Source organism: Pleurodeles waltl, chromosome 10, assembly GCF_031143425.1.
Source record: "Pleurodeles waltl isolate 20211129_DDA chromosome 10, aPleWal1.hap1.20221129, whole genome shotgun sequence".
NCBI classification, from domain to species: Eukaryota; Metazoa; Chordata; class Amphibia; order Caudata; family Salamandridae; genus Pleurodeles; species Pleurodeles waltl.
This window is the reverse complement of record NC_090449.1, coordinates 772,768,300-772,793,821: the sequence shown is the minus strand read 5'-3', so window position 1 is coordinate 772,793,821 and position 25,522 is coordinate 772,768,300. Positions and strand designations below refer to the sequence as shown.

Here is a 25,522-nt window from a genome sequence, read left to right as displayed (position 1 = left end):
AGGAGTAAGTACGTCCCTGTCATTCTCAACATTTTGCTCACATTCTTTTCCCCTGCTTTCAGTGTTCTCAACTGTTGGTAATCTCAACAGTTCCTCTTCTCTTTCTGTTGGATCATGCACTTTTCTCGTATGGCTCACATGCACCCAATTTGGCAACCAGCACACTTCACAGCAGTCGTCGTAGTGAGCACGATCTGACAAAGTCCCTTCCACTGTGGTTGAAGGCAAGACTTTCGGACGTGCTTCCGTATAAGCACCCAGTCTCCGGCTCTCAGACTATGACCTTGACCTTGTGTTTGTTGAGGTGTTGCAACTTCCACCTGATGGGAAAAAGACTGAACCACATCAGCCAGGCATTTGCAGTAATCTAGTACCATATCTTCTGTAACAATCACATGTGTGTTTGCAGGTATTGCTGGCAATCTCATCGTTCTCCCCATCAATATTTCATGCGGAGACAACCCAGTCTTTTTGTCAGTACTTCTCATTGACATTAGTACTAGAGGTAAAGCATCTGGCCATTTTAAATTTGTTGATGCACACACTTTGGCCAATCGTGATTTTAGCGTTCCATTCATTTGCTTTATAAGACTTGAAGCCTCTGGGCGATAGCTGCAATGTAATCTCTGCTGGATATTTAATGCAGAAAAAGCAACTTTATCACCTCATTATTGAAATGTGTAGCTCTATCTGATTCAATTGAGACCGGAAAACTAAAACGTGGAATGAGTTCTCGCAAAAGCAATGTAGCCACAGTAAGACTGTCATTTCTCCTTGTTTGGTAAACTTCAATCCAATGACTGAAAATGCACACATTCACCAACACATTTTCCAAACCAGCACATGCAGGCATCTCAATGAATTTCATCTGCATTCTATTGAATGGACCTCCTGCCATACCTATGTGACCCATGTTGACAATTGTTCCTTTGCTGACATTCATCTGCTGACAAATTATGCACCTATGGCATACCAGCTCTGCCACTTGTCTGAATTTTGGATTATACCAGAATTGTTTAAAACTCCTGATCATCGCATCTCTTCCAATATACGTTTGACCATGGTGGAACCTAGCCATATAAGTTAACAAACTGTTTGGCAATACTACCTTTTCCTCTATGGTTAACCAAATGTTATCTTCCCTTTGTATGCATCAATGCCTAATCCAATCTCTTCTCTCCTATTCTGGAACATTTTTCTGTATTTCTTTCAACTCATCTAGTGTCTCCACTATCTGCATACTAAACTTTGCATACATTTCTTCATTTTCAGACATTAATTCCCAATTTCCTTCCAATAAAATTCCATTTAGAGCACAACATTTTCCAATTTGGTCTGCATAAGTATTTACCAATGTTACATAATCATGTCCTCGCTGATGTGCACTGCATTTGACCACAACAATTTTCTCAGGTTTCTGTACTGCTTGTACCAAATCATGCATTCTTTCCCCATTTCTCACAGGTGAACCTGAAGAAGTCTGGAACCCTCTCTGTAATCAAATTTGCCCAAAATCATTTACAATACCAAATCCGTATTGGCTACCAGTGTAGATTGTCACTTTTATTTGATCTGATAATTGACATGCTCTAGTAAGAGCCACCAACTTTGAGACTTGTGCAGATATCACTCCCTTGAGCCATGAAGCTTCTAGTATTCCTGTGACTGTACACACTGCATACCCTACTCTTAATGCACCTCTGTTGTCTCGTAAGCAAGAACCATCAACAAAGATAATTTGATCATTGTCTTCCAGACAAGTGTCTTTGATGTAATTGGTTTGGTACATAGTTCTGTCACTTCCAAACAATCATGTTCAACATCATCTATGTTAGACAGATCTTCCCCCTCATTTGATAATAGAGTTGCCGGGTTAAGCACTGTGCACCTTTTTATTGTCACATTTGGTGCCCCAAGAATAACTGTTTCATATTGTGTCAGTCTTGCATTTGTCAAATATTGTGTCTTTGACCTGGTCAATGGAATTTCTATTGAATGAGGTACCATCACCTTTAGAGGATAACCCATCACAATATTTTCACTTTGAGTTATACTTTGCTCAACTGCTGCAACTGCTTGCAAGCATCCTCGTAAAGCTGCTGCAACATTATCTAAGGTAGCTGAAAAATATGCTACTGGGCAATTGACACCACCATGTTTTTGTGTCAAGACAGACAAAGAATATCCATCTCTTTCATGACAAAACAGGAAAGGTTTGGTGTAATCAGGCATACTCAAAGCTGGTGCTTAACACAAATTCTCTCTTAATTCAGTAAAAGCTTTCACACACTCCTCATCCATCATTATAGGATCTGAAACATCCTTATGTGTCAATCTTTGTAATGGCTTTGAAACACCTGAAAAATTCGGGATCCACTGTTCGCAATAACTTACCATTCCCAAAAACATTCTCAACTCTTTTTGTGAATTGGACATTTTCATTTTCATTATTGCCGCCACTCTCTCTCTTGAAATTCTCCTCGACCCTTTCTCAATCAAATGTCCCAAATATTTCACCTCTTGTTGACAATACTGCAACTTAGCAGGAGAGACTTTATGACCATTGTCTCCCAGAAAGTTCAACAATGCAATTGTATCCTCTTTGCAGACTTCCTTTGTTTTCGAGGCTATAAACAAGTCATCAACGTACTCTACTAAAGTTGACTGATAAGGCATTATCAACGACTCCATGTTCTTTTTCAAAATCTGATTGAAAATCAATGGTGACTCCGAAAACCCCTGAGGAATCCTGCACCAACAGTAGACTCTAGTCAGGAATTTAAAACAAAGGGGATATCTGCTGTCCTCGTGAAGAGGCACTGAAAAGAAAGCTTGGCACAAATCAATGACTGTGACCCATTCTGCATCACATGGAATCTGAAACATTATCACTGCTGGATTTGGTACCACTGGACAACATTTCACCACAATGACCTTTATTTTTCTAAAATCCTGAGCCACACATATTTTTCCATTTGGCTTTTTCAATCTCATAATTGGTGAATTACATGGACTGCTCATCACTTCTTTTAAAACTTCTTGCTCCAAAAAATTGTTCTGTCAGCAATCTTATCTCTTCTGTTATGTCATTTGTCGTCGGGTATTGAGCAGTTTGTGGAAACACCACATTCTCTTTCACTGCTAGTTTGACTCCCTCAACTCCTTTAATCAAACCAATGTCTTTTCCTGAAAAATCCCAAACCTACGGTCTAACTCTTTCCTGCAAATCATTTGGTAAGTCTTTCTTTTCAAAAACTGGAAAGAAACCTATTGTCTTCTAAATTGTGCTCTTCATTTGTCTCATCTTCGTTGACTGCCCGATCAGCCTCCACTTTCAATAAAGCTAGTTCACAACCTTTCATTCGCTTTCCTTCATCAACTGACAAATCTTCCTCATCAACACTAATGGTCTCCATTGTAATTCCCTTCCTTGAACACAAAATTGAACAATTTATCTTACACAGCAAGTCTCTCCCCAACAGTGACACTGGACTGGAATAGCAAACAACAAAACTATGATAGTCTCTAAAATTTCCAATTTTCACAAGAACTGGTTCTGTAAGAGCATTAACCAATTGTTTATTTGCAACACCTACTATCTGCACTGTCCTATCAGAAATAGGTATGTCTGGTACCTCTACTGTCCTTCTCGTTGAGCGTGTCGCTCCTGTGTCAACCAAGAAACTAACCTCATGACCATGCACTTCACCCTGTACATAAGGACCTCTCTGATCCACATCTAATGATGCAGCCATCATATACTCCTCCTCATCTGAACTATCCAATGGCCATTCAGCGTTTATTTCACTCTCGCTTTGTAAGGAGAATTGTTCAACTGCTTTTGCATTTTTGTTTCTACTCTGATACGTGACCACTTGCGAAAGCATAACCTATTGCTCTTCCATTGGGCTCTGTATCAATTGAACCCATCTCGGTATATGCATTTGCTGTACAGACAATATCTGCACCTGTGGCTGCATTTGTTGTAATTGTGGCACTTGTATCTGTTGTACCTGAGGTTGTACATTTTGCATTTGTTGCACCGGCTGTAAAGGCTGAAAACCTTGCATATTATTTACATTATTCTGAAAATTTTGATTTTGACCTCCCATTCTAGGTCCTCTCATGCCCTAAAATGAATTGAGACCATTTGTTTGCTGAACCATTCCTCCCTGATTAAACATTGGACACTCCCTTTTCCAATGTCCCAGCAATCCGCTAATATGACAAGGTAACACTTGTCGCCGCTGAACTCAAATCCACATTTCTATTTACCACTGGAAGTATCATTCCACCTCATCCTCTACCACGACCTTGACTCGGAAACAAACCATTTCCCTGTGGCAGTTGTTGAAAACTTCCTTGCAATCCCGTTTGCGCAGCCTTAATCTGCATCACCATTGCCTTTTCTTTCAGCTTCTTTTGCTTCAGCTCAATTTCATCACTACAGTATTTAGCATACTTCAAAACTTCTTCATGCGTCACTGCTTGCCAACATATCAAATGATTCTTGATCATTTGACTCACTTCTGGTTTCAACCCATCAAGAAATCTGAACACCAAATGATTCTTGTTTTCTTTTCAATAGTTTCTGACACCACTAAACTGTTTGAATGCCTTCAACAATCTTTCATAATATTCATTAATTGACCCCTTCCCTTCCTGCATTGTTCTATCTATGAGCTGCCAATTAACACTTTTCGACAAAACTCTTGTTTTCAGAAACTCAATGACTTTATAGTAATATTTCATTACTTCAGGAGACGGTGCACCTGTTTTCAAATCTCTCTGCAGTTCACTCATCGGCCAATCGACGCTCCTTTTACATTCGACCCACAAATCTGCTGGAACAACAATGGCAAAAAGTTTATTCAAGTCTTTCCACAGACATTTCGAAAGTTTCACAAACCTATCTGTCTGCTGATACCACTCCATTGGCTTCTCTCTCAGTCTTGGGTAATCATTTGTAAAGCTTATAATATCACTTCTATTCCAGGGTACATGTATAAAATTCCCTCCTGGCGTTTCTCTCATTGGTAAAATTTGTATTGCAACTCCTGCCTGTGCCCCATCGTCTTTCTTTGGTCTTTCTCTTTTCCTGTCCCATTTACTCTCCCATTTGTCCAATGCCCTCAAGTAACTCTTTGAGATGTGTTCTCATGTGAACAAAGACTTCTTCCCCCAGATTTAGGGGGTCATTATGAACATGGCGGTAAACACCGTCTCCCACTGTGGCCACGGCAAACAGAATCCCGCCACTGGCAGGTAACAGAAGCCCACCATATAAAGATGCAAAAAACAGAATCCCCCCAAAATAATCCTACCACCAGTCACTGCCAGGGCCTTGTCGGCAAAAAAGCTCAAAATCCCACCCTGCCACCGCCAAGAGCACAAATCCACGCCCTCCAAATAATGATGCACAAATCACTGCGGTGGTCAGTGGATGTCGAACGACCATTGGCAGTACAGACCGCCACAGCCAGCAAGTGGACCCAACAGTGCTCACACATTGGTAAGTTTGAAACCCACACACCTGACACACAGCCACAACACCATAAAACACTCACAGACACACCTCACAATCCTTTGCATCACCAGTAGGAGAAGCCAGACGGACAACACTACAGGCAGACACTGAACGCCACATCACACGACTCACACACCCAACCAAACAACAGCACCCTCACAAATATCCATACAACACACAACACACACGATGGCAGCCCCCAAGCACCCACGCTTCACAGAAAGGGAGCTAAGGACCATGGTGGATGAGATACTCAAGGTCGAGCCACAAATATTCAGGGCACAGGTCCATCACACACCCATCGCCAGGAAGATGGAGTTATGGCAGACCATTGTCAACAAGGTCAACGCAGTGGGAAATCATCCACGCACGAGGGACGACATCCACAAGAGATGGAACGACCTGCGCGGGAAGGTGAGGTCCATAGCATCATGTAACCACATTGCGGTACAGAAGGCTGGGGGAGGACCTCCACTAACACCCCCGGAATACACTGACTTGGAGGAAAAGGTACTAGCCATCCTGCACCCTGAGGGCCTCACTGGAGGAATGGACTTGAGTAAGTCATCCACAATTACCCCATTTCCACCACACCTTGAATGCATGCACCGCCCCCTTCCGCTCCCCGCCAACTACCACCAGGGCCACTACCCCACCCAGGCCACAATCACTACATCCAGTCACCCTGCATGCCTACAAACCCATTAACAGGCCCACATCCCTCCCCCTGTGCACAGCCACCTACCCTTGCAAGGCATCACAATGGCACTACACCACCCACAATGCACATCCACATCCCAAGCAAAATTCAATGCCAACCACACAAAAGCACCCTTCATGGCCCACCAGTGGAAGCCCTGCACAAAATAGGCCTGCCCTGTGCACCCCGATCAGATTTTGCAATTGTAACATACATGTCCATTCCCCCCAACAGGTACCACCACTCATGCCACCCTGACGGACAGGACAAGGAGTGGCAGTGGCCCACATGGAGACAGAGGCACCACTCAGGACATTGGAGAGGGAACTCTGGACAGTGGGGAATACCCTGGCCCTTCACACAGTCCTGGACTGTCACCATCCAGCAGCCCCACCCAGGACACCACTGACACCCCTACCACCCATTCACCAACATCAGCTCCGGGCAACCGGACCCACACCTGGGTATCCAGACCATGGATTGGTGGGACACAAGGACAGAGGCCACAGTCACCACCTACCAACAGGCAGGAAGACTATGGCCCCAGTATAAGTGGCACCGCCAGACCTGTGCAGGGGACACAGGCACAGGGGGCTAGGCCCAGTGGGAGGGCAACAGTGACCTAGGTGGGAGGCCAAAGGATGGATGCTGCAGCCCAGGAGGTCATCTCTGTGGTCCTGGGAGCAAACCACCATACCAGGATAGGAAGGGCCAGATTGTGGCCAACCTGGAACAGAATCAAAGGCTGCTGATAGCACACCACCAGGAGACCACGCAGCAGTGGAAACAGCTCAATGCCACCATGGCCACTATTGCAGGGGCACTGCTGCGCCACTTACCAACCCAGCCTGAGACCCCCACAGACCAGGAATCCCCTACCACAGACCAAGATTCAGACTAGCCATCAACAGCAGCAGCTCAACTGGAGCCACAATCTAAGGACACACAGGAGACCAGCACCTCCACCCGTACAGGCCAACATTAGGCACCCAAATGGTCCCTCAGGCCCAGATATGGGACAGGAACACCTGCCAAGACCAAGGCACCCTCAAAGAAGTGACTCTGACACAAACTGTCCCCCAAGTGTGCCTCTCAACCGCCATCCTCACCATGCAATATCAACTCAACAACATGTAAAATACAGATGGAGATATTACCACTGCCAACAATCGCTGAGACCATGTAGGCAGTATGGACATCCACCAGCAGCCCACTCCCATCACTGTAAAGAACACTCTGGCATCCCGGACACCTAATAAACACATGTATACCAATGTCAATGTTCCCTGTCAGTGTGCTGAATCAGATTGAACTTTGCATGCAATTGTCATTGGAATCATGTAATCATACCTTTATTGCAGGAATGTCACCCCAAGTACAACATGGGGTGGTGTCAACAGAAATGTCTAACAAGTTGTTCATCGTGTCACATGTCACATGCAAACCTTGCTACAGTGAAAATGTCTATTGACCCAACATCCACATAGGGGATAAGTCATACAGACAGTATGCAGCACAGACAACAACAGCAGCAAATAGTACATCATAGTCACGAAGTATAGTTAGATCAGTTGGTTCCTGGACTGTACATCTTCCCCCTCTTCATCATCACCATCACTCTCATCCCCTCTTAGAGGAAGTTGGTCTGGATATACAGCACCCTCCTCCAAGAGGGGAAAAGATTTCCTCGCAGCCACGTTGTGCAGCATGCAGCAGGCCATCACTATTCTACAGACCTTTTCAGGGCCATAGGCCAGGGATCCCCTTGAAATATGGAGGCAACGGAATCTATCCTTCAGGAGACCGATAATGCGTTCTATCACCCTCCTGGTATGTCCATGGGCCTCATTGTAATTCCTCTCTGCATCTGTCCTAGGATTCCTCACTGGTGTCAGGAGCCAATGCATGTTGGGGTAGCCAGAATCACCTGCAAAAAGTGGGCAAAACAGGACTGTAACTAACAACCCTCAGTTGCAGACAGGCTGGCTGTCAGCAATGTGTAGAAAATGTGTCAGACACACTTACCTATGATCCATCCTCTCTCCCCTTGTAGTTGTTCCATCACGTGTAGCACACTGCTGTTCCTCAGCACAAAGAAATCATGGACTGATCCAGGGAACATGGCATTCACATGTGAGATGTACTGGTCTGCAGTACACACCAATTGAATGTTCATAGAGTGAAAATTATTCCTGTTTCTGTACACCTGTTCACTTACTCTTGGGGGGATGAGAGCTAAATGGGTGCCATTGATGGCACCAATCACATGAAAGAAGTTGGCAAAGGCATAAAAGTCTGACTTGAGGGCCGGGAGTTCAGCACTTTGGGGAAACCTCACATATGACTGCAGGTATTGTACAAATGCATTCAGGAATCTGGACAGTATGAGGCAGAACACTGGCTGTGAGAACCCTGCACCCATGCCTACTGTCACCTGAAATGAGCCCGTGGCCAGGAAATGGAGTGCAGAGAGCACTTGCACTTCAGTAGAGATGGCATGCTGATTACGATTAGCTGGTCTCAATGCTGGATCTAGTAATGCACAAAGTTCATGAATAGTAGCACGAGTGAGTCTGTAATTGATAATAATGTGACATTCCACCATGGTCTCCAAATCAACAGGTGGTCTGTACACCGATGGGGCCTTCCCTCGCCACATGGGTCTGTACCTAGAAGGAGTGGTTACCACATGTGAGGGACACATGTTCATCTTCACAACATGTTGAATATTCATTACTGCTGGCAAACAAGTCAATGACACATATGCATTGTAGGATATTAAACTGGAGTGACATGTCCTCACTGATATTTCTGGACTGTTGTGGTGAGTAAATATTTGTTTGTCCATGCATTTGGGGGATGGGGTCGATAGGGCCTGCATGGGGCCAATGAGAAATTAATAACTGTGTAGTGGTGTGCAAAATGTCTGGCCCCAGTAATCCTGATATGTAGCAGTGGAAGTGACCTCATACCGCTAGCGGTTGTCGTAATGGTGTTCACCGCCGTGCACCCATTCATTGGTTAACATGGTTGTCAATGGGGAATATAGGCCTATCATTATCGCCGCCGGCGGTGACAGTGCCCAACGCCGGGGAGCGTATGCTTTCTCATCACCCAACTTCACTTGACTCCCGGAATGCATGCATATAAGTACTCCACTGAGTGTGCTGCTGTGTCCTGACCCTGGTCCTGGAAACAGCATAAGTGGCAGGGGAAAGGGCCCCGGCCTTCACCACCAAGGAACTGGAGAAGCTGGTGGATGGAGTCCTACCCCTGTACTCCAAGCTTTATGGTGGATCAGGGGTACAGGCGAGTAGGCGGATTGGGGTGCATGGATGTGTGAAATGGTGGTAGATGGCTGTAAACAAGTATGCACGATTTGACACTGTAATGCCGTGGAATGCATGACATACGGTGTGTATGAGGTGCTGTAATGCTGTTTTAAGTGTCCGTCCCACAGGGGGCGTATAGCCAGCTGTACCAAATGGGCATTGTCTGACCTCTGTGTTACTTTTCTGTGTGTCCCCTACAGGTCAGCGCCCATCAGAAGAGGGGACTATGGCAGGCCATCGCCAGGGAGGTGCGGACCCTGGGGATCTACAACCGGCGGAGCACCCACTGCAGGAAGTGGTGGGAGGACCTGCGAAAACGGGCCAGGAAGACCTGCGAGGCCCAGCTTGGGAAGTCCTCCCAACGAGGAATGGGTGCCTGTCGGGCACTAACCCCCCTAATGCGACGCATTCTGGCGGTGGCATATCCAGACTTGGATGGGCGCTTGAAAGCTGCACAGCAAACACAAGGAGGTGAGTACAGAGACCATTGTATGCCTCCTTGATGGATGTCTGAGGGTGCTGTGGTAGGGATACTGTCTAGTGGCAGGGACTCTGACAGATGTCATTAGGCATAGTGGTCCCCATGGGCAGTTAGTTGATAAGGGACAGGTCTGCAGTTCTTCAGGTCCTTCTGTGATGTTGGAGATTAATGTATACCAGGGTTGTGGCCAATAGTCAGGGGCATTGCCATGAGTATAGCTGTAGGTGCTGGATGGTGGTATATTTGCTAGGTGGGAGTATGTGTGAACCAGTTATATACATCCATTCAGCTACTTACAAATGTCTCTCCTGTTTTGTCTCCCCACCCCTGTTCTTCTGTGTTGTCTGAGTACATCAGCATCATCTGACGAGGGAGCAGTGGCACCGGTGAGTGGGGATGCAGCGGCCTACGGTTCCAAGGAGGCAGAGTCGAGCGACGCCAAGGGGACCAGTGGGTTGGAGGGTGAGGGGAGTACCACGGGGAGGCAACTACCACTGAATGGAGTGATTCTGACACCTCCTCCGATGGGACCTCCCTGGTGGTGGCGGAACCTAGTGGGCCCACCCATTCTTTGTCATCATCCGCCACCCCCCATACCATCACCGCCCTCCCAGTTGCTCCCCACCCAATAGCCCGTTCCCGCTCACCCAGGAGGGTGGGCGTCTCCTCCCCAGGCACTTCATCCCCTCCCCCAGTCAGCCCTGCTGCCCTCACGGAGGAGGCTATTGACCTCCTGAGGACCATCTCTGTAGGGCAGACAACCATCGTCAATGCCAGGGGCTAGCATCACAGGCGCAGCAGACCAGTGCCTGCCTGGATGGCATTCACGGTGCCATGTCTGGCCTACAGAGATCTTTTCAGGCTCTGGCCTCCGTTTTGACGGCAGGCAGTGTCCATGGTCTTTCCGTCCCCCCTCCCAGCACCTCCACCACTTCCAGCACCCCACTCCCTTCACCCGTCCCAAGCACACAGTCTGGCAGCCATGCACACACCTCAACACACAACAGGCACACAGAGAAACACAAGCACCACACTTCATACCACAGGCGTACACACAGCCAACATACAAAGGCACACACAACAACATCCACTTCCCCCAGTGTGTCCACCTCTCCCACCTCCCTGTCTGTCACCTCTACATGCACACTCACAGGCACTGCACCTTCATTCACTGTTTCTGGCCCCATTCTTGCAGTCACCACAACATCAGACATCCAGTCATGCACCGAGACACCGTACCTGCACTCACCACAACGACTCTGAGTACCACTTGCAGCACACTCACCAAACTTGCAGACACCCAGACATCCATTTACACTGGCATCCTATCTTGTCCCACTACTGTCCACCCCTCCTCCTCCCAAAGACACTCAAACGTTCCCAGACACCCACCCAACACACATCCACCACACCTCAGCATACTGTACAGTCACCTGCATCCACGCCACGCACACCTACACCTGTTACGACCACTCCCTTTACCTCCACTTCCACACCTTCCACCAGGTCCACCTTGATTGCCCCTAAGAAACTTTTCCTATCCTGTGTAGAACTTTTTGAACCCACCGGCCCACCCCGTCTCGTCCCTAAACGTGCCCACCTCCTTGCCCTGTCCACTTCTCTTACGTCCAAGTCTGCCCCTGTCCGCCCTTCACATGCATGTGCACCTTCCCCTGTGAGCAAGAGGCCCCGTGCTGGTACATCTGACACACCCCAGTCAATGCCCGCGCCCCCCCCTTCCAAAACAAAAACCAAACCCCCTCAGCCTCCTAAACGTAAGCCCAAGCCCCCCCTCCCAGATGTAAGTCCCCACCCCGCCACCCCCTGCCCCAGTTCCCGGAGGTGCCTGGCTGCCCCACTGATGCCCCTTTATGGTGGAGTACTATGTGCACATGTGGGAGTCAAGTTGGGCCCATCAGCCTTTCAGCTATGGACTGGCCATTGGCTTAATGTCAACATTCTGTTGCTTCTGGAGCGTTAATAAAGTTTGTGTAGCCAGTGTTGTTGTTGGCACACTCTGGATCCGTGGTTTCTCGTTTCATTGTGGGGTGGGGGGTTGTGTACACGTTTGTACTTTGGGCAGGTTTAATTCACCTTGTGTCGGGTAAGTACCTTTGGCTCTGGGGTGTATGGCTTGTGCTGTTGTGAGGGGTTGTAAGTGTGCGTTGCGGGGTGGGTGGAGTGGGTGGGTATGTAACTGTGCCCTTTCTTCCCTTCTTTATTAGGTTGCGGTACTTACCGTCGTCGTCTTCATCTGCGGTCTCGGTCTTGGAGGTATATGGCAAGGAGCAGGACTGGCATGATTTGCAACTCTCTCTCCATGTATGCTTTGCCGTGTTGTGTGAGCCTCCGGTGGGTGTTGCCTTTTATTTGGTTCGTTTCTGCCTGGCTTTGCATGGCGGTGGTTCCTGCCCCAGAGCTGACGGCGGTCTAGTGCTTCATTATTTGTTGGGTGGGTTGGTCCTTTCCGTCGACCTGTGGGCGGCCTATTCCGTCGTTGTCGGCACTCCTCTGCTGGCGGTGAGTGTTTTTCAGGCTGCCTGTTTTTCAAGTGCTTCATTATTCGGCGGGCCTGACCGCCAGCCTGTTGGCGGTAGTTACTGCCACCGCCGGCGGTGTGGTCTTTCCCGCTATGTTCATAATGAGGGCCTTAATTTATAACTCCTTTTCAGTGTTTTCATTTTTGTGAAATCAATGTCGTTTTCATCTGCTACGTCTCGTAACTGTTGATAAAGTCTGTTTGCTCCCTTCGTAATGACTTTACATAGATATCTCAATTGCCCTTCAGTATAAGAGTCAAGTCTGTTCACCCCCAAGGTTCCCTCTAAAAGTTTGCTCTCTTCCATGTTTAATCTCACTCTGTTTATTGTTTCTTCCTCTTTTTCTTTTCCTTCCTATTGTTTTGGGTGGTTTAAATCTTCCAACCATTCTGTGATTTCTTTTGCAGACAAAACTTTCAGTGATACTCCACTGGTTTGTGCATATGCTCCTTGTCCTGAACTCGTACTTGGTTGTGGAGCCATTGTTCCCAATGCCTCGACAGGTGGCAAATCTATCAAAGAATTCATCTCATTTAAACTTGGTCCCTTGTCTCTTCTGCATATTTATCAATAAATTTTCTCCAATATTGTCCACTCGAACATATAATGGAGTTACTGGACCCATCGTAATAGGTACAGTAATTGCATCCAGATTCATTAGTGTTCCAGTTCTCGGTGTCTGTCCTGCATTCATGCTGTGCATCTGTGGAATCTGTATATGTACAGGTTCTCTTATAGTCGGCCCTTGGCGATCTGTGACAGTACGATATTTGCAGTAGTTCTCACTGTCTGGACCTCTGTCTGCATCTCAGGAATGTTCACCTCAAACTGCTGTCTGTTGCTCAACGAGTCATTAAAACTACTCTGCACCTGAACTCTCTCATGACTCAGTTTACTCCTTGCTGATTCTGAAGCTAATGGTGCAGTAGGAATTATATTACTCATACCGCTCCCATTTAATTCATTTCCATTCTGCTGTCTCATATCTGGTGGAAGATATGTTTCTACAACAAAGTTAACTACCTCATCTCCCTCTATTTTATCGTCATTAAACATGACTTGTATCAGCTCTTTTGTGTTCTGTTCTAATGGACCCTTCTTCTTTTTTGTTCCATCTTTTGTTTTAGCCTCATCCTCATTTGTTCTTGCTGGAAATAATCTAACCCCATGTATCATATCTGTTTTTAACCTTTTCTGTTCCTCATCCCACACAGCTTCAGATAACGTATTTTCTACCCTTCTCATTTTCTTTTCATATTTTAAAGCCTGTTGCTGTTTTGCTACCAGCTCCCATACCGCTAACGCTTTGTACTGCGCTGCCCTTTGTGGAGGTTTTAGACTGTACATCTTTGTCCTCAAATTATACAGAACTCTTAAATTGAACGTACCATGTTCTGGAAAAGCTAGACAACCTTCCTTCCTTGTAATCTTGACCCAATGTTTCAACCAAACACATGCTGCTGCACCTCTCTTCTCAAACATGATAAATGCTGGACTATTCTCTGCCCAACAAATCTCTCTCCTTTGAGTACCGGAATGTACTCATCACCCCTCAACGCACACCTCAAAGCTTTGAAAAACTTCATTCTGACTCAATTTATTCAAACACGATGTCTACAATAAAAATTATTTTCAAACTCAAACAAAGCAAATACAAGCAGTAAACAGAAGTTAAAGAAAAAATAACCAATCATGAAAAGTGACTACGATCCCACAATTCTTTTCGACCCCCTCGCCTTCCAATCGCATTACTCTTTTGTCGAACTGATTAATGAATCCGTGCGCGACTCCTTCTTGCTAATCAACCAATCCCAGCGCGGCAACACTACGTCATACCCACACATTCACTCCCTTTCACTAAGATGCTGACAAAGTCTATCATACTAATCTTTCACAACCCACACGCAAAATCAACGCAAAATTATTTTGCAAGCTACCTTAAAATAAGAAAACAAATTTGCTCATTTACTATAGATAGGGTAACACAAATGCTTCAGAACCTTTCAAAGAAACCTTCAGCTTTCGCCTACTCCTTTTTCACAGTTCCCACAATCGTGAGCAAAATTCAACCTGTGAACTTTACTTCTCCGCTGTTCCTTGGATTATTGTCTAGTGCACTTAGTACTCACCAAGTCTTCAGTATAATTTCATTCACACCAATTCCTCACAAACTCGATTTACCAATCACGACGGATGGGCCTACACAATTAACGAACTACAACATATACCAAGTGTCTCTCTACACTTGTCAATATACTCGGGAGTCGCAGACCTCTCTCCTTAGGCCTGTCATCAACAACCACATGGATAATTTTTCCTGCTTCAAGCGCCACACTCAAATGAAGAACGCCTCTTCCCTACTCTTATGCCTGTAGGAGTACGCCCACTCCATCTAATCTAATCATCTAATTTGAGTATCCCTACTCCTCTAGATTTATATCCAACACAACCATCTGCAAATTAGCTAAAGCTGTGCAAGCGCAAAACACTTCATTCAACTCATTCAAATACAATCAAACATCGCCAAGAACATACCCTTCAACCTAAGGGGTCTCCAAGAACCGGGGAAAGTCACCTACAGCAACTAGTCACTCGTCATCTTAAATCCGTTTAACAATTTTGAAAAAAGGGGAAAAGACAGAAAGAAAGAAAGAATTAACCAACAATTTTAACACACCCAAACCTCACAACTTCATTATGACATCATAAGAACAATGTCGTAACTGTAATCTGCTAACACAAACTGCGAACGCGCCACGGAACCCTAGCTATTATCTACCCTGAATAGTGTATTCTGCGCTAGAGGACGATGGATCGAAGCAACATAGGTTTGAGGGGATGTCATCAATGAAAAGTGTGAGGAACAGCAATATCAAATAACAATTAATATTATAAATCTTCAGTCAATGACTACACCAGTTTATTAAGAAGCCATAGATTTATGTCCCTATATTAACAATGCTAATGTCACGAAGATAACTCTCAAACACAAATGATCAGCATATAGGGTCAATAGCAGTTGATTGAAGCGTTGTATATATCTCAATTTGACTAAGACAATCAAAGAAATTATCTCTAAAAGTATCACACTTATTAATAATAAAAAACAACTGGTAATAGTGGTAAAGTATACATTAGTTCAGCATCAAATGATTTCAAAATAAGTAATGAGCATTTCGAAGTTAGATCCCTCACTAACCACAGATGAGCATAAACATGTTGGGCTTCATGTGAAAAGAATTTAGTAACATAAATGTGAAAAACTCTTAACTCAATTAATAATAGAAAAATGTTATTAAAGTGCAGCAATAAACCATAAGTTGCAGTTGGTACCTGGAAAGCAAAAGAGACACAATTCACATGTCAATGGCATACATTACCAAAGATAAAAGCAGAAACAGCAAATGGCTTGCTCAGCCTGAGGACACCATCAATTATTTGGTCCTAACGACAGCTACAGCTAATAAGTCTTGAACAATCAAACTCGAACCTCATTTGCTATAATCAATCAGTTAATACTCTAATCACCCTCAGGGAATTCTACCCTGGTTATTATACTAAACTCTAATAAGCACCTGATTGGTCAGTCTATGAGGTGGTTTGATTTCAGCCAATCGACAACTAAATTGATGACCTGAAACACAAAAAATCGACGCTAACTATAACATTTTCCTCCAGTGTATCATTGCTACTTCTGTGTCGTCTGTAACTCCATTGTTTCATCGCCTCTCGAATATCTTGTTCTCAGGAAGAAACCTGTACTGTTTCCATTTACTTCCATCCTCGAGGAAAGACCGGATATTAGTAACATTCTCAAACAATAGAACATTTCAACTTATGCAATGCTTGGTTAAGACATGACCTTGTGAGACATAATGCTGCAACCCACTAGGGGTAGCTGCGGGAACATCTACACAAACTTCAAAGACACTTTTATGAAAGCTGTGAATCATGGAAAATAACCACAGCGCCTGAATATTATATTGCTCAGCGAAGAACAGAAAAACTAACATTTCAAAAGTCACTCGTTTTGCACGTTAATTCATTACACATTTTTAGTATGAAAATCATTAATAAACATATTAAAAAATTCACACGCTCATGGTCCTAAATATTGAGTTTACATAGTTACAATATAATCTACATTGGAACATTGGAATGTACGGAGCTCAATTGAAAACAGTGGAGTGCTCAGAGTTTCTAATTGCTGGTAGAAGCCGGGAGCACCCACATTCTAATGTTTTTGTTCACAGCTTTTGCTTTGAACAAAGGCCTCACGCAGCAAGCGGATTTCAATCCTCTCGGGCTCCATGAGGCCTTTGTTTTATTTATTAGAACATTCTGCCCTCTAGTGGCAGAATGTTCTAATAGCCTTATAGCCCTCCGTAGCTGCGCTACACAGGCATTGAAGTCCTGTTCCCTTGTTAAAGGCCCTTGCCTTCAGCTCAAGGCTTCAACACTGGAGCTGGCCTTTAATGGCCGGTATAGCCCGCTATAGCTGGCTATAAGGCTATAATAACATTGTACAAAATATTGTGGTATTAAAAATCAATATTATATAGGTAAGTATTTATATAGATTTAAAAGTATTTAAATTATAACTTTAAAAATGGTCATATATATATATATATATATGTATATATATATATATATTATATACATATATATGCATAAAATAAAAATTACACAATACTTAAACAAGAATTTAAATAAAGAACTAAATATATAACAGTATATAATTGAATAGAATTTAAAAAAAAAAAAATACTAACTAAACAAATTTAAAAACACAAAATATATATTTGGTATACATTTATAATAATAAAACCAAATCAAAATAATACAATATCATTATGAAATAATTGCAATTACATTTTCAGAACCCATAAAAATTTGAATTACTCTAAAAAGTTGCTAATTAAAATATAAATATATTGCAATGTGTACTGTAAAATACACTAAATAAAGGCATACCCAAGAATACTAATATGAAAAAGCTACATTAAAAATAAATATACCTGCAACAAAGAGGGAGACATATTGAATTGTAACCGTGAGAAAATCTTCAAATGTATTGTGTTGCAAATATCTCTCTTTGCTTCATTTCTATTGCTTAGGAGCATGAGAACATGTACTAATGTAGTGGATCTATCAACATTATGTCTAAAATCCTATAGAAGAGCGTAATTTTGGGAATTAAAGAGAAGTTCTCCCCCCCTCTCTCTTAGAAGGTGAATCTTCTGAATTTATGATTCTCTGTATTTTGGGCTTAGCACTTTGTCATTTCTATTTGACCAACTGCAACTTGTGCTTTTGTACTTTGAATATTTTTGAAGTAAAACTTCAAATTTTAGGCTTTCTTGTCTGTCCCTTTTAAGACTGCTGTGTGTTTGATTCACTAGGCACTATTGAACTTCCTTTTACTTGAGGGGCAGGTCCATTGGGGAGCACCAAAGTCTGTATTGGGACTTCACCACTCCCAGTCCAAAAAAAGCCAGCGTGCACATGGTGAAACAAACCAACTGTGGGTTTGCACGCTGACACACCCTAACGGGGTACTGATTTTTCTGAAGGCGCTGCCACCACACCAACCTTGCACCTTTTTAATACTTCCCGCATTCCAGGTTAATAGTGAAAATATTTTTCTAATATCCTCTTAGGTGTTTCCAGTGATCAGCACGTATATAACAGCAGCATCATGGAACAGCAGTTCCCAACCTGTAGCCTGAATCCCCCAGGGGTCCGTGACACATTCCCAGGGAGCCTGCAGGCCTGGGCCAGCAAGAAGGCACTTCCTCAGCTGGGGCCTTGCAACAGAAACATGTGTGTGTTTTTATATTTATTACTTTTGTGCAGAAGTTTTAAAAGCACTGCAAAGTTACTTGTACATCCAGCAGCTTTCGGGCAAAGAACATGTATTGTGCAAAGAACAGTATTTTATGTGCATAGCACAGTGTGTTACTGCTTTTGTCAGACATTCTTTTGTTACTGTGCGGTTCATAAGTTACAGTCGCAATCTAGCACAGTGAGCTGTGAACTGCCATCAAACAACAGCATGCAAACTGCATGGAACAAATTAGAAAGTTATGTTTTTTTTCACCAGCCTCTCATTATCCTTATGCTGCTAAAAAAGGTTTGTTTGCGTAAAAATACATTCCCATTATTAAAGTCAACGCTAACCACGGTGTTATGTTCTGAACCCTGAGTTTGTGCTTCTACAGGCCAAGCACTCTTAAAAAATGTCTACGAGTGTGGATGCCATGAATCCTACACCTTTTAGTCCCCTGTAAAGTGCTCTGACGCCCTACACTGGTTTGAGAGGTGCTATAAAATAAAGGAATTACATGGGACAGAGAGGCTATGGAGAGATGAAAGGCCCTTATGTGAAAAAGCTTTCTCAGAACTTATGTACCTAAAAAATAAAAACAAAAATTGTTTGGGTAATGTACAATCTGACCTGAGGATTCAGCTTTCCTAAATAAAGCCATTGAAAAGCTAGGCACGGACATGCAGCACCAACCTTCCCATTAAAATATTTTGATTTTTGCATATTTTTTCAACAAAAAATAATTATATTGTTAGCAATTTGAGTATTTGGTGTGTACTTGTTTGTGTATTCTTGCCGAATTACTATTTTAATGTTTGAAATTTAAATTGTACTAATTGCTTGGGGTCCCCCGCTTCTACTAGTGATTCATTGGGGGTACTCAGGGGTCAAAAGGTCGGGAACCACTGTCATAGGACAAAGCACAGTATTTGCTTAAGCCATTTAAATGATAAGAGATACTGCATGCGACCAATAATAGTAACTGACAACGGGGAAATGAAAAACGAAGCGGTTAATACAAGATTTTTACATGTCCAATTTCTAGTTCTACTTAAAATGCGGATGCAGCTTTTACATATTGTTGTTTTTTTCCTATGGTAGTAAGTGGTACAGCGTGTTAACATTCTCAAGCTCTGAGGTATAAGCTACCCAGCCAACTGCGACGCGATAATTGGGAATGACGTAAACCTGCCAGGGGGTGGGGAGGCGCGCCCACGTTTTCCAGAAGACTAGGGAATGCTGCGTCGGCTGCGTAAACGCTTCAAGTCATCGCCGTCGAAAGACTACAACGCAAACAGAACTATCTAAAGGGTGTTGTCATAGCGTCGCGGCGGCCATGTTAGAATAATAGAAAGGATCCTTAATGACCTATAGGATGCAGGCAGTCTTCTATTGATCCTCCTTTGGCTAGGACTTTCCTTGTTGTGCTTACTCCTAACATGGCCGTCACTTCAGTCTAGTGTTTGGTTGCCTAAACCGGGGCAGGATCCTGGACTCTTCTGGTGAACGGTAGAGGGCGTGGCTTGTCCCGTGCAGAAATCGGGATTAGGCCTTCCCGCCGTGCATTGCATTGCGCACACACTATTCTCAGGCGGTGACCGCGCGTCGCCGCTGAGGACATTGTTTATTTTTACCCAACCGCGAGTGCTATCGGGAGCGGGATATAAATAAGGGTTGTGTGCAAGATCGAGAAATGCAGCTCTACAGCAGCGTATTGACTCATTACCCGGAGCCGGTCTTCAAAACCTCCAACTCGTCTTCCGCCGACTGCCCTCCAGCAACACAACAATCTACCACCATGCCTGCGTTCTCCTCTTGTTTCGAGCTGTTGCCTCACGACGGCACGGGCGGACCGGGGCCGTTCACTTCCAGTACTCGCATAACCGTGCGGCCAGTGGAAAGAATAGTGCCCATCCGCATCATCGGTGAGCCCATGGCCCCGACCACCATCACTGGAGGAGACCCTGCCCTGCCCTTGGATAGCAGGTACCTAGACGCTCGAGGGGCAGAAGGAGCCCGCAGCGCCGCTTGGTTGAGTGAGCTAGTCCAGCAACATGGCGGAGAAGAGGAAGCAATGGAAGAGCCCGACCTGCCCGCTCACGGGCCTAGCCAGACGGACAGTGGTCTGGGTACGGAGCCCCCGGAATCCAGGCATCTGGAGGTACAGGGATTCTCTTACAAGCGTCAGGAGAATGACCAAGAGGTGCGACCGGAGCCCCGGGGGCCCCAGTCTGAGGCCAGCCAGAAGCACGCCTTGTACTTAGCCGAGTTAGAGCAACAGGACTGCTACCTGCAGCAGAAGGGTCGATACCGCTTCAGCATCATTCCCGACGGTAATTGTCTGTACCGCGCCATTAGCAAGGCTATGTATGGGGACCAGGGCATGCACAAGCAGTTGAGGGAACAGACAGTATATCATGTGGCCGACCACCTGGAGGAATTTAACCCCCTCATCGAGGGCGACGCGGGACATTTCCTTATCGGCGCAGCTCAGGATGGGGCTTGGGCGGGCTACCCCGAGCTGCTAGCCATGAGTCAAATGCTGAATGTCAACATATGCCTCACCACAGGCGGAAGGCCCGAGTGCCCAACTGTATCTACTATGGTGCACTACCTCGGGCCCGATGACTCCTCCAGGCCCAGCATTTGGCTGAGCTGGCTCAGCAATGGACACTATGATGCAGTGTTTGATTGCCACCTGCCCAATCCCGAGTATGAAAACTGGAGAAAACAAACACAAGCCCAGAGACAGCGCGATGAAGACTTGGCGAAATCAATGGCAATTTCTCTCTCTAAAATGTACATTGAGCAAAATGCTTGTTCTTGAAGCTTATAAACTACTGATTGAGACCGGTATGGCCTCTGGATCTTGGTCACATTTTACATATTCGCCGGCCTTTATTTATAGTGCACTTTACAACATCTCTACTGCAGGTGTGATGCCTTAAAATATGTGTTCGGTTTTATGGGCAGCTTCCGAAGGCTTTTCTTCACCTGAACAAATTACACGTTATGACTGCCCAGGGTGGCGAATCCAACTAGCCTCTCAATATTTTGTTGTGTACTGTTTAATATTTTTTTCTATTTCGAAGTCATTCTCGTGTACATATTTCTTTTTAAATGATTCCCATTGTCTGGACTGCGAACTTTAATGTACGTGGGTAGCTTTTATTCCATTTACTTTTAAGCATTCATTTCTTGTGAATTTATTTTCCGCAATGCCCCTGTCTTTTCTAAAAGATTATATTTTTGCATAATATTTTTCTAACTACTGTTTGGATGTTTATATTGAAAAAAGGCTGAATAACTGTAGAGTTAAAATCTGTAATTTTTTTTTTTTGTGCATTTTCTACGATGTTAGCTGATTTAGAATCTGTTGATTATTAGTTTGCATTATGTTGAATTGTGTATAAAATTCTGCGTATGCATGTTTGTATGCTGAAAAGTAAGTACTGTTCATACAGTGGTGCAACTTGCAGTTCGACTTGTCCAGACTTGGTTCCTATGATACAAAATAGGTGCCAAAGAACTTATATTGACCATACCAAAAGTGAGAAATTACCACACTGACGATCATGGATCTTAGTCTAGTTAACTAGATTTTTTTTTGGCCGATCTGGTACTTATTTACAGCTTCCTATATTACCCGTGGGTTATGGTATGTTTCTGACCACTGTTTGGCATAATGGGTCTTGGTACTCATAGAATGGTGTTGCAAAGTTGGTGAGTGCATAGCTCCATAGTTGTGGTATCACCATGAAGATATGGCAACAGTGGGAAACCAGGCCCTTACTGCACACCCTGCATTGCAAAAGAAATGTGATGACAACATTTCTCAAGACTTTTGTTGAGGGAGCCAATCGTTTAGACTGGAAGAAACAAATCAAAAGCAGAATTGTGTTGCTGTTCACCCCATTTAACTTTGCGTGTGCTTCTCAGTGTTGCACTAGAGTGCTCTCTCAGTGTGAAAACGCCATGTTCCTAATGTGGTGACTACAGCAATTTAAAACGTTTGTCAATCACATGTGTAGTCATTGTGTAATCTGAACTAGGGTTGACTGAACATACGATTAAAATGTATGAATACTTTTTTTTTATTGCCTGGCTTATGAGTTCCATTTACTCTGCAGTTTTAAATTCCATGAATATTGCAGTACTAGCCTGTTTCTCGTTGGAGGGATTTACTGGAGCATGTTAAAAGATGAGAGGACATGGTAGTTTTGTAAACCTGCATTGTATTTACTTCTATTTGACTTAGGTTTTTGTTTCAGCTCTACTTTCTTTAAATCAGAACCATGTTCACAGATGGTCTGTTTACGTTTCCCCTACAGTGCACATAGTCTCTGTGAAATCTGTTGATGATTTAAAAAAAAAAAAAAAAAGCATACAAGTCTGACGACGAGCACACCCATTACTTACCATTGGCTGGCTTTTGTGTCACTCTAGTTTGTTTCCTTTTGATTGGTCAGCACCTCCTGCTTCCTCTCTGTCATGCATTGGTGCATGAGCCCAGTACATCCGCTGGCAATGTCCTTCCCTGGCTTTAGTGTCCTGTAGGTACTTTTTTACTTTTGAACATACACTCTTTGAGAGTGCAAGTGTTCAGTCTTGTGACCCTCCTTCTCCCCTGCACAGCTTTTGTTTTGTGCCCACCTGTATGATGTTGCTACTCCTGCCCTCCTCTTCTGCACCTCCCTCATGTGCACTCCCCACACCCTGGCTCGCTTTAAAAAAACAAAGAACTTGACTGTTGCCGCTGGCCGCTCATAGTATTTTTATTTCCTCCTATTTAAGCCATGTTGCATAGCAGCCCAGACTGCTGGTGCTGGGAATGTAGAAATCTGCAACTGATGTCCAACTTGAAACACACTCTGTTCTGTCTAACTGGGGAAACCAGAGATGTGTCACATCTGAAAATACTAGAAATGTAATCTTTTCCTTTTTTCTTTTTAAACACCAGTTCTACCTTTCAATTCAAAAACTTGATGTCTATACAGTTGCATAAGACCTGAGTGGAAGAAAAGTCTTGTCATTTCCAATCTGCAATTTGTGAGATCCTCTAGAGTAGTGATACTCAAAGTCCGGCTCGTGGGCCGCATGCAGCCCTTTTGACCTTTACGTGTGCCCCCCAGGGCAGCAATAGCACTTGGCTGCTGTTCACTCGACTTAACAGGCAAAACTTTATTTAAACACTTTTGAAGATAAAGGAAGTAAGGAATTTGTTCTGAACCGCTTAACTGCAGGAACACTTTCATTTTTTAATAAACCTTGCAGAAAATGTCTGCAACTATGACAAATGTTCAAAAAGTGTATTTCATTTACATGCAGGACCATTTCATTGTAATACATCAGATGATAGCAGTGCTTGGAGAAGTATATATATATATTTTTTAATAACAATAGATTTCAAACATAAGTTCGGAAACATTCATTCTTACCCCCACCTTGATAACAATGCCAATGGTGAATTAAGAGGCAAGTCAGTTATCTGCACTCTTTGATTGGCTTGATTTGCTATTATACATGAACAGCTTCATAGTTTAATAAATCAAACCCAGAAGAAGGGTTCACACAGTGCACATACTGAAGTCGTGCATTGTGAAGTCCTACTACATACAATAATGAACAAAATAAAGGGAACGTGAAATAAAACAATTGCCTAGGATCACACAATTCGGTAAAGTGGGGAGGCTGGGATTAATGCCACGTTTTCTGGTTTCACATTGAGCGATTCAGCCACTAGATCTACATGCTTTGCTGCCTCCTACACTCACCATAACGCCCCCTCCTCCCTTTGATCGCCACGCAGCTAGCATCGGTGTGGCCCTCGGTCACACCACAGACCAAACTTTGTGGACCCTGGGAAAATGTTTGTGAGTACCCATGCTCTAGAGTTACTGCTATAGTGAAAAAGATGGGTGGTGGCTTTCTTGATTAGGTTGCTGTTAATTTAGTGTGTGCAGATCAATTGGCTGTCCCATAAATTTTCGAGAGGGTGTAACCACTATTAATAGAAGTCTGCTGATCGTACCATCATTAATCTTGTGCCATGCTCTGCTAAAAATATTTCCAGACGTTAACCTGTATGCTTTATGGCAGCCGTTCTTTGGTGATGCTGCCACTGTTTTGGACTTGAGAGACACTTGAGTCTCCTGGACAAGAGGGCCATCCTTCAAATATGCACACTTTTTTGAGGAACATACGTTTTTCCGATTCATTGTTTCTATACAGAATTTTAATTTCTGCGTTTTTGTAGTAAAGAACATTTGTATAAATAGAAGTCTGTACTACATGAATCATAACGCATGCTGGCAACTGTATTCCAGCAATTGTGTACAATAGCAGACTGTAGCACTGGAACTGTTACACAAGTCTCACCTACGCGTTATAGAAGCTCGTGTGTATAGTCCTACTAGCCAGTGCACTGATACGTAGGATAATAGTTTGTATATTAAGAAATGTGTACAGTGTTCAAATACCACATCAGTTTAGTTTACAGTAAATACCATGTAGAGTATCAAATATTTGCATAGTAAACTATAGTAAAGTGTGTACATTTGCACAACTGAATCCATGGTAACTGCATGATGACAGTTGCAGTGCTTGAAATGTAACACAAGTTTGTGTCTTTGAAGTAAGTTTACGTGGCCAAGTAACTTTTGCTGCTCAGCTGTATAGTGGAATACGGTAGCTTTGATCTCAGTCTTCCATTTTCACAATTGAGGCCAATTTTATGCAGTAATTGCCAGCAGAAGTGTTCTATTAGATATCTTAGCTCCATGGGTCTAGTGATGGTGGTCTTCTGATGTCATCAGTCTCCCGCCAGAAAACCTTCTGAAGTATGGAAAGCTATTGATGTAAATGGACCTGTAAAATATATTCTTGTCCCTATTCTGCATTATCATCCCTGTAGGCAGATTTGAGCCTACTTATGACTGCCACAGAGAACCAAGATGTGCACCTGGAGCAAGTTTAAACATGTCTTTGCGACTGGATGAATGTATTGGAATGTTGTTCCTGCGGTTCTGGTAGTATGAGTGGTAGACACTGGCTTGACTGGGGAGTGAGAGAATAATGGGTTAAGTCTGAGTTGTGAACATTGAGTACAATTTGTT

At 43.9% G+C, this 25,522-nt stretch overlaps 1 protein-coding gene across 1 annotated transcript; it reads left to right on the top strand.

Annotated features, from left to right (window-relative positions):
- Positions 1 to 19,756: 19,756 nt before the first annotated feature.
- OTUD1 (OTU deubiquitinase 1) lies at positions 19,757 to 22,504 on the top strand. Its single transcript, XM_069211383.1, has one exon. The coding sequence runs from the start codon at positions 20,101 to 20,103 to the stop codon at positions 21,232 to 21,234; it is 1,134 nt and encodes a 377-aa protein (XP_069067484.1). The 5' UTR covers positions 19,757 to 20,100; the 3' UTR covers positions 21,235 to 22,504.
- The last annotated feature ends 3,018 nt before the right edge of the window (positions 22,505 to 25,522 follow it).